General features: G+C 33.7%; 1 protein-coding gene and 1 long non-coding RNA gene across 2 annotated transcripts in view; both read right to left on the minus strand.

Moving 5' to 3' along the window:
• LOC143068653 (uncharacterized) overlaps window positions 1–15,069 on the minus strand; it is a 511,029-nt gene that overhangs the window by 266,848 nt on the left and 229,112 nt on the right. The window lies entirely within an intron of this gene.
• LOC143068649 (uncharacterized) lies at window positions 5,547–8,289 on the minus strand. The gene has a single exon (XM_076242873.1). The coding sequence runs from the start codon at window positions 8,192–8,194 to the stop codon at window positions 7,238–7,240; it is 957 nt and encodes a 318-aa protein (XP_076098988.1). The 5' UTR covers window positions 8,195–8,289; the 3' UTR covers window positions 5,547–7,237.

Consider the following 15,069-nt stretch of genomic DNA (forward strand, 5'->3'; position numbering starts at 1 on the left):
CTTCTTGACATGTTAAATCACTATTTTTGTTTTCCTGATTGAATACTTTATCATGGATTGCCCAGTGCTTCTGTTAAAATAAAGTTCTGGTCATGGTTAAAATAATATGTCAGAATTTGTTTAGTTTTAAAAACAATTACCAAGTAATAGTCCATTTAGAACTTCACCTCCGGCAAAATTCATGTGATCGGAGGGCAACAAATTGCGTAAACGTCCACATATTTAAGTATAAATAAAGATTCAGGCATGTAGACTAGTAGATACCCTAAGCATTAGTTTGAGCTAGAATATACCCCAATGGCATGACTGGGGGAAGATTGTCACTCTGATGGGTAGTTACCTTTATATTGGTTTTCTTGGCTTTTATGATGGTTTATCGTGTTTTCGCTTAATAAAGAACCTATTTATGTTGGAAAACACATGTGAAAGTTAGCCAAGGCCTTTACGATGAAAATGACACCTAGAATAGACCAATAATATGCTCAGTTTGGTCCCTAGGGTGAAAAGATCTGGGGTTAGTATGGTCAATATTGGCGTCTGGATATTAAAATTGGTGGGTAGGGTTCGAATAAATATTTTTGTTGGCTTACATTGACATATTTTATTATAAGTAAATATTCAGGCATGTAGTAGACAGACACCCTTAGCATTCGTTTGAGCTATAATATACTCCAATGGCATGCCTGGGCGGTGCTGGGGGAGATTTTCACTGGTCGTATAAAGCTGCACCCTGCGGAGCATCTGGTTTAAAATGTTTATTAAAAGCTATGATTAAATGATTTTTAATTTCACTCTTAATCAGAGCTGCAGCAGCAAGATGTCGTATGAAGAGGAAGAACTGGATAATGAATTTAGAGAAAAGGGGTTCAGATTTACAACAAAACAACAACATATTACAGGTTGGTGTAGATCATATTCTTTTAAAATGTTATTATTTTTATTCCAAAAAATCTTGTAGCTCATTTTTTTTTAGACACATTGTTCTCGAAAATACGAAATCAAAATTTAATAAAATTAATATTTAATCATTAATTTAAAAAAACAACTTATGATCCTTATCAAAATAATTAATGCATTTTTATTTAAAAAATAAAGAAATCTAAAAAAAACAGGTTCTTAAAAACAAGGCATTTAGAGTTTGTTTTACTTTCGATGACTTTTTACTTAAAAAGATCTTAAAAATATGTTAAATTATCAATTTGTGTTTCCTGTGGTTAACATACATGGCAATTTCCTCCAAGATTGTATTGTATTTGCATTATATTAAAACTTAGATTTTTCTCCTAAATTGAATGTATAATGTCCTATTCCATTATGGATGCATAGGTCTGCTTTACTTCCTTGAAAATGGTCTAAATTGTGTATTCCGATCAGCTTTTGGACCCTTTGATGTTTCTAGTGGTCAGGTAAGAGTAACACAAATTCTAAATTCATGTACTTTAAATGCTTTGAGTACACACCTGTTGCGTAATACAAATACATTGCATATCAGCTGATTGTCAACCAGAATGATTTGTTTTGGCTATTCTAATCATACCCCCAAGTATTATATTTGTTATGATTGTTATGAATGAGTTACCCATTTGAAGTTAACAGAATATTGCCCTAGTAGAGTCCTGTTAAGTACCTGTCTTTGTAAAAATCATGCAGAAGGTGATTCCTGACATGTCACAGAAGTAATTTTTTTTGCCCTATAACATAAGAAGTTTGGTAGATGAGTAAAATTCTGTCTTTATTTCCCCTGTATTATGCCCGTTGCCATGGTAACCATCAAATCAACATTTTGCTTGAATATGTGAAAAAAGACCCTTTTTGAAAATATAAAATAAGGGAATTTAAAGTCCCATAGAAATATTGTTAATCAATACAAACACTATGTATATTTACAGTATTGACAAACAAAACCCCAAACTATACAAAAACATTAAAATTGTGAATTTACTAAATAGTTTGTATTCATAGCAACCATTTAAAAATTTCGAAAATGAAAAATTTCAAAAACTCCTAAATTTTAAATCTGTTTATCTCCCAAGACCAACAATACCATGAAATGTCATTGACAAATTTTGAAAGACCACATTCTATATATTCATCAAATAAAAAGAAAGTCGTGCGTCTTTTTTTTCTTTAAAAAAAAAATTTTGGTCAAAAATTGTCAATTTTCACCAAAATTCAGATTAACAATCAGATGAATAATCAAACATTTAGTAACTTAAAAAGCTAAAATATTCCATTTATATGTGCAATTCTGACACGCATTTGTTAATTTTAAACAAAAATATATAGTAAATGAAGATAGACTTGTACAAAATGAAAAATCATCACTCTGGGTATGGTCCACCCCCCTTTTTTCGATTTTTTTTTTTTTTTTTTCAAAATTATAAAATTTGTTGAAAAAAAACGTGGTATCTCATTTAGTTTACTTGTGAACTAAGTATTTTAAGAATTTAAGCATAACACAACTTCTAAAGTTGAGGGCAGCATATGTACCCCCTCCCTTCAATCTTATATATGTAAGATTTCTCAGAAGTTTTAAAAAAATTGGTAATACGCATAACCCGTTGTCGTATCAAAGACTGATGCTGTCAGTGAAAAAGATTAATGTTGAATCCAAAACTTAATTACTAGTAAGTCTATGTATAAAAATAAGACGATGTGTTGTAATTGTCAATGAGACAATTAACTCTCCGCCAGAGAGCAAAGACATAGAAATAAACAACCACAGGTCACCGTATATCCTTCAACAATGAGCATAACATGATTATCTAGAAAAACAAATCTTAATGAACATTTTAAAAAAAATAGCTCAGGATACTTTGTCTTTCAAAATGGCTATAAAAAGTTACAGGAACAATTTAATGCAACTCATTGTTGGTTTTTGAAACAGATTGATGCTTTAAAAACTTTAAAACTAGACTAAGATCTGCTAAGCAAGAAGGTTCACCCTGAAATGTCTGGTTGGTTTTATTTATCATTGAATTACTTTTGAAACTCTGTAAGTGTTATGTAAAGATTTTAATACAAGTATCACATTAACTTAACATTATCAATGTTCTAAGAAAATGAGGTCAGTGTAAGATGAACTATGTCAGACAGACGATAAAGAGAGAACGGAGACGGAAAATTCAGCATTTTTTTCCAATTTATAAGGGGCATAACTAATTGACAGTACATGTTAAACCAATAACATTCTAACTGTTCTGAATTTTATGGAAATAAGCATTGTGTATAAGTTTCAAAACAGTTGGTTGTGGCAAACTTCATGAACTTAAGTTAGAGAACGGAAACAAAAAAGTCAGCACTTTTTATGGTATAACTCTGGAACGGACGTACTTACGGACAAGGGTACAACTTAATGCCCTCTTTGCTACGGTGGGGGCATACAAATTCTACATGTTCTATCTGAGGAAAAATATACCAACGATCTACATTAAATTGTGCAAGAATTTGTCAATGTTTCTATTGTATATGGTGGAAAAGGACAGCTTGTCTATTATTATTATTTTTAAAAACCTAACTGATTATTATTTGTATACGGCAGAATAATCGATTTTTTTTATGGTTCTCAAAACATATTTTACTTGTGGCCTTGAGGACAATTTGCTGGTCCTAACTATTATATACTGTTTTGATTCTCAAACCTTTATGACAACCATGTGCAATGACCATTCATTGAATTTTGCCTAATTTAATCAATTGCTATATTTACACATTGTTATGCCCCCGCAGTGGCGGAGGCGGCATTAAGGTTTACCCTTGTCCGTCCTTCAGTACGTCCCAAAGTTGGTTTCTGTTCTCTATCTTTAGTTTGCCTCAACCAAATGTTATGAAACTTAATCACATTGCTTATTACCATAAAACACAGACTTAGTTTGAATTTTGGTGGTGTCACTTAAACCGTCCAAGAGTTATGCCCCTTTACAGATAGAAAAATTGCTGAATTTTCCGTTTATGTTCTCTAACTTTAGTTTGTCTTTACCAGATGTTATTAAAATTATACACAATGCTTAAAACCACCAAATACAGATCAACTTTGAATTTTGGTGGTGTCACTTTCACTGTTCTATGCAATGCCTCTTTATAGAGGAAAAAAGTTGCTGAATTTTTTGTTTTGTATTTCTTTCTTTAGTTTGCCTCAACAAAATGTTATGAAACTTTTACACAATACTTATCACCATAAAAGTTAGTACACAATTGGTATCGTCCTGAATATGCATGAAATATTTGCCACTGGACGTTAAGCAACGACAGAATGTTAATTGAACTTAAATTTAATACATACAATTTGCAAGGTTTGTCTGCAACTATGCACACTACCCAAACGTTTACATCATATACAGAGAATATACTACATTAAAACATGTATTATTTTATCTTTCACTTTTACAACTGATGGGATGTTTTTTGTAACCTTTTTGATGGCTGCATTTGATCTATAAATGTGTGGGGTTTTTTTACACAATAATTTCAAAATGTATTGTATGGTCCTGAACATGCCTGAAATATTTGCCACCGGACATTTTGCAACCTCAAATCAATCAATTCAAATTGTACTTGAAAATCACTGTTCACCCAATGAAATTTTGAAAGCTGAATCTCAGATCCACCCTGTTAGTTGGAAATAAAACTAAATCAGTTAGAATTGATAGGAAATTTACGAAACCAGACAGGGGAAATAAAAAAAACGTTACTCTATATTAAGTAATGTCATCCTTTTTCTGCCAAATTCTATGCATATCGGTCAACTTTGAAGCAATTTATCTAAAAAATATATAAGGATGGTGACATGTGTCGCCATACATGCACAGGCTCACAATAAAATCCTGGAATTGTTAGTTTTTTTTTATTCTTTCTCCATATATAAGAGATCATAATGAATTTGTGAAAAGATTCTGAATATTTTATGATTTGTATAGTTTGTTCTTATGCTGTGCTGTAACAAAACTGTCCCAGCTGTTTACAAGCATGTTAAACGCCACAATATATTGCATGTGCCTGCTCCAACTCAGGAGCATGTAGTTCAGTGGTTGTCGTTTGTTGATGTCTTTTATATGTGTTTTTCGTAATTCATGTTGTTTTAAAATAGGCCGTTATTTTTCTCAATTGAACTGTTTCCGCATATTTTTCAATTCATGAACTATTGTAGCCGACAATACCGTATGTTTTTTTCATTGTTAAAGATTATAGGGTTGCCTTTATATAATTGCTCACATCCTCTACATTTGAACTTTGTGGGATAGTTCACAGGGGCTTGTTTAGTGGGTCAGACGAGGTTTTACTGTCAATGGCGATTGCTATCCTATACTAAACAAGCCCCTGTGGATAGTTGACTCATTTGCATTAATACCAAATCTCCTTATTAAAAGTTGAGGGGTGTGTGTATTTCTTTGGAAAATTTCAATGTTTTTCTCACAGGTCACCCAGTTTGAATAGAATATTTTGACATTTTGTTGTGCTCTTGGATTTGAGTTAAGAGCCAACCAAAGTTCACGGCCTGTTGGTGGGTAGTTGATGACTATATGGTAAGCTCTGGATGCCTTTTTGAGTATTGCATACGGTGATTTGGTGATGTCTTCATGCCATGCATTGTCCCATTACTTTATATAGACAGCTTATCAGTCAACCTGATCTATCAAAGTAGCTCTCCTCGCCTTTTGTATAGTCAGACGAAAAACAATATATAAACTGACTTAGCTTGGTATAAACATGTTTATTTAATATACTCATATAAATATAAAAAAGAAGATGTGTTATGATTGTCAATGAGACAACTCTGCACAAGAGACCAAAATAACACAAAAATTATCAACTATAGGTCATCGTACGGCCTTCAACAATGAGCAAAGCCCATACCGCATAGTCAGTTATAAAAGGCCCCGAAATGACAATGTAAAACAATTCAAACAAGAAAACTAACGGCCTTCTTTATGCACAAAAATTGAACGAAAAACAAAAATGTAACACATAAAAAAATGTAAAAAAAAATATTTTAATAAATGTTGAAAATATTATTGTGTTTGTGAGTTGAAAACTACTTAAAATTGTAGAAATATTCAAAAGTAGCTCTCGAGTTTTTGTTTTGCGGCTACGTTAACGGAACACCAATCAAGTAATCGATCTTCATGACTATATGGCTTCAATATTCAATGGTATAAAATATCATGTTCTGCTTGTCGTAGACTCAAATAGACTTCAAGTTGGAATAGATCTACGAAGACTAAAGAACGTTCATGTGTGGTTTGGCAATTGTACATGCCCACGACACCGATGTCCAGATATTGTTCGGAAGATGTTTTGAGAAGTAACGATGCTACCGGACATGTAAAATTAAACTGTTACAGTATATTACAGAACACAAAACTGGCTATCTTTGCTGTAAATACAAGTTAAAACCGGACATGGTTTACATTAAAGCTAAAAATCCCAATCCCACGGCATCAAATAATTTTTAAAAAAAACATGATACTACCATATACCTCTAGTAGGCAGTAAAAGTGCTATATGTACGTTTTGTTTGGGTCTAGCCCAAGAATAAGTAAGTTCAAGTCTTTTTAGAACGTTATCGGAAGGACATACTAATACAAAAACTTAGTACCAGTGTTATATGAACGTTATCGGAAGGACGTACTCCTACAAAAACTTAGTAAATGAATGTATCGGAATAACATATTCCCACAAAAATTGAGTACCAGAGTTATATGAACGTTATCGGAAGGACATTTCATACAAAAACTTCGTACTAGTGTTATATGAAGATTATCGGAAGGACATACTCCTACAAAAACTTAGTATAAGTGTTAAATGAATGTATCCGAAGGACATACTCCTACCAAAATTGAGTACCAGTGTTATATGAACGTTATCGGAAGGACATACTTGTATAAAGGTCATCACATGTATGAATTTTCGCATACCACACTTGTAAAGATCATAACATTCATGATTTCTCGTGTATCTATTGTCACTTAATCCTTCACTCAACACATGTACACCACTTTTGTAAATTTCATGAATTCTCGTGTGCCTATAAAAGTGACTTTTTCCACTAAATTATTTACCGATACAGGTAAATGTGCATGCAATTATTCATCACAAGTATGGGTTATAATGTCTTTACGATAATAACCGTCGGAACTAAAGCTTGTACCCATACGTCACATTTTAGGTCTTCTTTTATCAGTATGTGTTTTTGTATGTCTCAGACAATTACTGATTCTGCCAACTCTTTTTCAAAATATCACATCTTATCTTTCCAAGTATGGATTTTCATGTGTTTATTACGATTGCTTTTGTGACCAAATGCTTTACCACATACATCACATCTGTAAGGTTTTTCGCCAGTATGTGTTATCATGTGTGTACGACAAGAACTGCTTTGGCCAAATTCTTTTCCACAAATATAACATGCGTAAGGTTTTTCGCCAGTATGTTTTTTCATGTGTACATTATAGTTGCTCTTGGCACTAAATTCTTTACCACATTCATCACATTTGTAAGGTTTTTCACCAGTATGTGTTCTCATGTGAATTAGACAACTATCTTTTTTGCCAAACTTTTTTTCACAAATATCACATTTGTAAGGTTTTTCGCCAGTATGTGTTCTCATGTGAGTTAGACAATTCCTTTTTCTGCGAAACTGTTTTCCACAAACATCACATCTGTAAGGTTGTTCACCAGTATGCTTTCTCATGTGAATTTGACAGGCGCTTTCTCGGTGAAACTCTTGATCACAAAAAACACATTTAAAATGTTTTTCCCCAGTATGAATTCTCATGTGTTCATTATAGTTGCCTTTCTGACCAAATTCCTTATCACATACATCACATTTGTAAGGTTTTTCGCTAGTATGTGTTCTCATGTGAATTTGATAAATATTTTTTTGGCAAAATTCCTTTCCACAAATATCACATTTGTAAGGTTTTCCACCTGTATGGATATTCTTGTGTATATTATAATTGCCTTTATGACCAAATACTTTTCCACATTTATCACATTTGTAAGGTGTTTCGCCAGTATGTTTTCTCAAATGAACTTTACAGTTACTGTTTTGGACAAATCCTTTTCCACAAATATCACATTTGTAAGGTTTTTCACCAGTATGGATTTTCTTGTGTATATTATAATTGCCTTTGCTACTAAATTCTTTACAACATTCATCACATTTGTAAGGTTGTTTACCAGTAAGATTTTTCATTTTGACGTAGACGAGAACTTTTTCGGTGAAACTCTTTGTCTGCAGTAGCCTCTTTGCTGGACATAACTAAGTGTTACAGTCTGTTCACAGATGTGTTTTTTTATCTACAACATACAAATACCAATTTATTTAAAGATGGTAGGTAAACTATGTAATAATTACAACTATAAGCAGTATGTATTGTGTACATACATTTGTACTAGAAGTCTGATTTTTTTTCATTTATCCCTGTTCAAAAAAGTATTAGGCCTAAGATCTTGCATGCCAGACGCGGGTTACATCTTCATAAGACTCTCAGTGATGCTCGAATAGAAAAAAATTAAATAGCCAAATCAAGTATAAATTAGAAGAGGGTCAATAATTTTTCACAGATTTTTCCAAAATACGACTACGGTAAATAGTTTTGCTTGAGTTAAAAAAATCTTTAGGATTTACAAGAATTCAGAATTACGCCAACTGTAAGTTTAAAAATATGACTATGTTTACATTTATATCAGTGATATATCATGATAACGCAGAAATGTTGACTACGTGGCTTGTAATAACCTCGGGGAGTTAACTTCAACCAGCAGATGCATTGACCCGATTGATGCGGGAAAAAAATTATATCAAGACAAAACGTTGCATAGCAGAGGCGCGTTTCGTCTATAAGAGACAAACAGTTGACACTCAAATAAAAGAAAAATAGAATTCTAAATAAATTTATAATCTAAGAGCATTGCGTAAACAATTCCAAAATACGGCTACGGTTATAACATACACATGAGGAAGAAACCCCTTTATAATTCGAAGAATATTGCAAATACTGCAAACTGTTATTTTTAAATTTATAAAAATTAATGGAATATGAATTCTTGATAATACCTTTTTAACATCCGCTATGCTCGTGTCTGTTGTGAGGTTTTAGATTTCAACAAACGTAATTTATGTGTATTAGTGGTAAATTATTAAGTTAGGGATTTCGTTACCACAAATAACTTAAAACTTGTACTTTATTCTTCCATAGCTATAAGCTTATTGACCCTTTAAATAAACTTATTCTAAATGTTAGCAATTCATCTCTGTATTTGAATATTGGTTTTATGTCCCATTTATGCCATTATGTTTTCTGGTCTGTGCGTCAGTCTGTCTGTTCGTTCGTCCGTCCATTCGTTCGTCCCGCTTCAGGTTAAAGATTTTTGGTCCAGGTAGGTTAAAGATTATGGTCGAGAAGTTTTTCATGAAGTTGAAGTCCAATCAGCTTGAAACTTAGTACCAATGTTCCTTATGATATGATCTTCTTAATGCCAAATTAGAGATTATACCCCATTTTCACGGTCCACTTAACATGGAAATGATAGTGCAGATGGGGCATCCGTTGAATTAGGACACAACATTTTGTTATTGGTATAAATATAGATTTTGCTACCGTAAATTAATAGCAGACTAGACACTATTGTTATATACATATGCACTTTAATGGATCTACCATCTGTCGACGCATGTATCTTGGCGTTGAACAAGGTAATGGTTTTCTCTGACTGTTTATATGACGTCTTTCCACTGCATCCATCCATTGTATGTTGGATGTGATTGATAATTTAGTCTTGATGCACGATTTTTTGATTGGCTTTGAACTAGCTGTCACTGACTGCGAGTCTTCTCAGATATGTACTTTTTGTTGTTGGAATGTACAAGTACCATGTCAGGTCCATGTGTTTTGTTATATGTATTTAGCCTTTTCAACACAATTTTATAAAATTGAGAATGGACATATATAGTTCGTTCATATGCTATGCTGTTACATCACTGTCCGAATTAAGGGTAGGGTTGAGATTCCGCTAACATGTTTAACCCCGCCACATTTTGTATATATTTGTCTGTACCAAGTTAGGAGCCTGTAATTCAGTTGTCGTTTATTGCTGTGTTCAACATTTGTTTTTCGTTCAGTTGTTTTTACATTAATATACATGTAGTTTTGTCGTTTGGTTTCATATTTGTGATTTTGGGGTCTTTCAAAGCCGACAATGCGGCATGGGCTTTGCGTATTGTTGAAGGCTTTACAGTGACCTATAAAGATCTGTTAATTTCTGTGTCATTTGTTCTTTTGTGCAGCCGGAGTTGTCTAATTGGCAATCTTACCACATCTGTGTTTTTCTGGGTTTTTTTGTTTTTTTTAATATGATGGCATACAAACCATCAAAGTTTGAAAGATATTTGTCAAACAGTTTCACAGCATTTGCGTTCAAAACGCCTTGGGCAGTTGGAATGACGGATAGATACTGTTACTATATATATATATCTATATTCAATAACATTTCAGCACAGGCACTTGTTTCTGTCAATATGTGGTTTACTATCCATACCCGTACTAAAAAATCACTCGATTTTTAATTTTAGTACGGGTATGGATAGTAAACCCCATATTGACAGAAACAAGTGCCTGTGAGTAAAGGCCCGAAAACTCGATCGTGATTCAGTTGTTTTTACTTGCTCTTGATGTAAACGTGTTATATTGGTCCTTATGGTATTTTGCTTAAAGTATATAATTTGATTCTTTTGTGGCCAAGAAACGTGACCGTGACGGCTAAAATAGAAAATAAGGATAACATGCAGTTTTTGACTTATATTTCAGAAACTAAAGTAGTTATAGTAAAATTGATAAGGAGTCAAATTATTCAACAGGTCGGCACTAATTCTGAAAAATCCGACAACCCAATGTTAAAAGCAAGATATACATGTTTAATTGAGATATATATGATTAAAGACCGTACACTTAAGTTATAGTTTGAAGCAAGCGTAATACCGTAATTCAATGAACAAATAAGTTTTTCATAGAAAAATATAATATATTTGCAGGGAAATGCATACTTAAACCCCGTGCCTACTTTGGTGAATATATATACTTTTCAATTAACCGGAAACTGTTCATGAGAGAAATGTAAAAATAGTTTCGATGAAACCTTTTCAAATTACGTCAACGAATAAATATCAGGAAATAAGTTAAAACTCAAATGAAACTAAAACAATTGATATGTTTGTACAATTCAATTGTATCTTACCTCTCTATCCATAAGTTGGGTCTTTGTTTATTCACTTTGAAAAAACACACAGATTTGTCAAATTCGGGAAATTCGGGAAAACCCAAAATTGTGATGCTGTTTATTTCATTACGTCATGTAGAAATTATGCGTATAAATATGTGACAACTTAACGAATCGAATATGTATGTTGTTTATACAGAGCAAACGCCACATTTATTTTTACTATACATACAATTCTTACTTTAAGTCAACAATATAAATTTTAGAACTGTATTTTCTTCAATTTAAGAACCTTGCTAAACTACAAAAAAGATATGTTTTAGGAAAACAAAGTTCTCAATCCCAACTTCGAAGATATTTATAAATATCTTAATCTTGGACTACTTGGTATTTTTTGCAATTTATTTTAATGTTATGATAATGTACTTCAAAGGTTAGTTTTATTTATAGACGAGTTTAAAAAATGCAGAAAAATATAAGCTCTCTAAATATAAAAAATTCGTATATTATATTCCCGTGAAGCAATTAAAATAAGAAAAACAAAACGTGAACCTCGTTGGCAGTTTGATTGTCCGTCTGGTATATTTCGTCCCTCTTTTTTTGATCTATTAATATATAGATATCCATGATTTATCCTCATTCTGTACATGGGATTTGGAAAACTGACATGTATTCTTTTAACTTTGGACCTCAATCAAAATATTTCCATAGCTTAACTCACCTGGGTCTTTAGGTCCAGGAAACCTTATGCAATTGCCTATTATTTGTACCTAATGTGGATAAAAGCTTAGCCGTAGGGAGTTTTGTATGAATTAAAAAAGTGAATGGAAAAATCAGCCTATCCCACCTTTGGACATCAATTAAAAAAGTTCATTGAATTTACCCACCCGGGTCTTAGAGTCCAGATAACCTTAAGCAATTGCCTATCTTTTGTACCAAAGGTGGACAACACCTTTGTCGTCGGGAATTTTAAATGAATTAAAGAAGGGAGTTGCTATGGCCACCCTATCCCACCTTTGGACATCAATTAAAAAAGTTCATTGAATTTACCCACCCGGGTCTTAAAGTCCAGATAACCTTAAGCAATTGCCTATCTTTTGTACCAAAGGTGGACAAAACCTTTGTCGTCGGGAATTTTAAATGAATTAAAGAAGGGAGTTGCTATGGACACCCTACCCCAACTTTGGACCTCAATTGAAAAACGTTCCATAACTTAACCCACCCGGGTCTTTTGGTTCATGCAACCTTATGCAATAACCTATCAGTTGTACCTTATGTGGACAAAACCTTTGCCACAGGGATGTTTTTTTTAAATTAAAGAGGGGAAGTGGTAGGGTCACCCTACCCCAAATTGGCACCTCAATTAAAAACGTTAAAACACTTTACCCATCTTGGTCGTTGGATCCAAACAACCTCTGTACTTATTGCTGACAAAAGCTTTGCCGTAGGGAACTTTTGATAAATTAAAGGAGGGAGGTGGTAAGGGCACACTACCTAAACTTTTAACCTCAACCAAAAACGTTTATAAACCTTACCCACATTGGTCTTTGGGTCCAGACAACCTGAAACAAAATTCCTATCATTTGAACTAAGTGTGGACAAAACCTTTCCCGTAGGGATTTTTTTTATGAATTGCAGAATAGATGAGGTGGTGTCACCCTACCATAACTTTGGACCGAAATTAAAATAGTCCCACCTTTTACCACCTGGTGGTTCGGTCAAAGCAACCATAGGCAATTGGCTATTCTTGGTACCATGTGTGGATAAAAGGTTATCATAAGCTTGACTGCACGCGGGCGGATAAAGTCATGAAACTTTTTTAATTAAGGTCCAAAGTTATGATACGGTGATTTTTCCAACCCCTTCTTTAATTTATAAAAAGGGACGTGGTAGGGATACCCTGCCCCAACTTTGGAGCTCAATTCAAAAAGTTCCGTACTTTTACGCACCTGGGTCTTTGGGTTCAGGCAACCTGAGGCAATTGCCTATTAATTTGTAAAACTATTTATCACTGTAGACAAAAGCTGTGTCGTAGGGAATTTTTAATGAAGGAAAGAAGGGAGGTAGTAGGGTCACCCTACCAACTTTGGACCTCAATCAAAAAAGTTCCATATGAATACCCACCTAGGTCTTCACTCCTGGTCACTTTAGGAAATTGACTATCAAAAGTACCAAGTGTGGACAAAAGCTTTCCATAGGGAACTTTTTATGAATTTAAGAACGGGGTTGGAAAAGTCAGCCGACCTCAAATTTGGACATTATCAAAAAGTTCTATAACTTCACTCACCTGGGTCTCCTGGTAACTTTGATAACTATTTACACCACTGGGTCGATGCCTCTGCTGTTGGACGTTTCGTCCCCGAGGGTATCACCTGCCCAGTAGTCAGCAGTTCGGTGTTGACATGAATAACAATTATGTGGTCATTTTTATAAATTTCTTGTTTACAAAACTTTGAATTTTTCGAAAAACAAAGGATTTTTTTTTATCCCAGGCATAGATTACTATGGAACGCCAATACTGTCTTGTTATGGCCATTTTCATTATATGATGTGTATTTACCTTTATATGATGTGCACTTGTCATTATAGATTCATTATTAGGGGGAGTATAATAAGTATGACATAATTATGAACATTGGCAATCATACCACAACTCAAGTTATTGTTTATAAGAACGTATACATGTGTAGATTAACGTCTTTTACTGTAAACGACAGTGTTCCCGGGAGTCAAAGCCGAAAGGTGTTGAAATTCGTTTTATGTTGTATAGTATTTGTTTCATATTTGATAGTGATAGTGTAAACTTTTAATTGACTTTAGAACTTTTGAATTGCTTTTCAAATCCCAGGAAACTGGTACAAACCCGAGGATAAAAATATCTAAACGTCCCCGCCCGGTTACACGTTACACTGCTAACATTCCTCGTGAACCATGAAAATGAGGTCAAGGTCAGATGACACCTGTCAGTTGAACATGCACACCTTACAGTCCTTGAGATATGGACTTGACCACCAAAACTTAGCCTTGTGCACTGATCCATGCAATGAGGTTGAGGTCAAGTGAAAACTGTCTGACGGTCATGAGGACCTCTCAATGTACGCACTTACAAAATATAGTTATCCTTACTTATTACTTATAATAAGAGAGAATTTAACATCACAAAAAATCTTATTTTTTTTCAAGTAGTCAATCAACCATGAAAATGAGGTCAATGACATTGAAAATGTGACTGACGGAAAGTTCGTAACATGAGGCATCTATATACAAAGTATGAAGCTTCCAGGTCTTCCTGTCAACCTTCTAGAATATAAAGCTTTTAAGAAGTCAGCTAACGCCGCCGTCGCCGCCGTAGCCGGATCACTATCCCTATGCTAAGCTTTCTGCGACAAAAGTCACAGGCTCGACAAAACATGAACTAGTTGTTTGACAAAAGAAGAACACTGTGTATAATGGTTATAAGCTTTTATGTCTTCTTTCTTTTCATTATGAATTGTATGTCAACAAAACTAAACCCAACAGAGTCTACAGTTCTTTCTGGTTCTAGAAATAAATGAATGCTTTCACCAGAGGACATTATACATGTCTCATTAGTTCTGCCGTCTACTGCTAGAAGTCGCTTTAAGCCAGCTGGTCGTTTAAAGTTAACACTGTATGTAGACTTATTTGGAAGTTCTTGTGAAATCTGAACTCTTACATTTTCTGCATACAAAATGAAACACAACAGGAAATCACCAACGTGAAGAAAAAATGGTTTAAAGTTAATACGGAGAGCTCCTCCATAAACATTATACCATTTGAAACTACCTTCGTTGCACACTGGTTGTACCATGCGCACTGCTCGAATGTCTGAAT

The sequence above is a fragment of the Mytilus galloprovincialis genome, chromosome 3 (assembly GCF_965363235.1).
Source record: "Mytilus galloprovincialis chromosome 3, xbMytGall1.hap1.1, whole genome shotgun sequence".
Taxonomy (NCBI): Eukaryota; Metazoa; Mollusca; class Bivalvia; order Mytilida; family Mytilidae; genus Mytilus; species Mytilus galloprovincialis.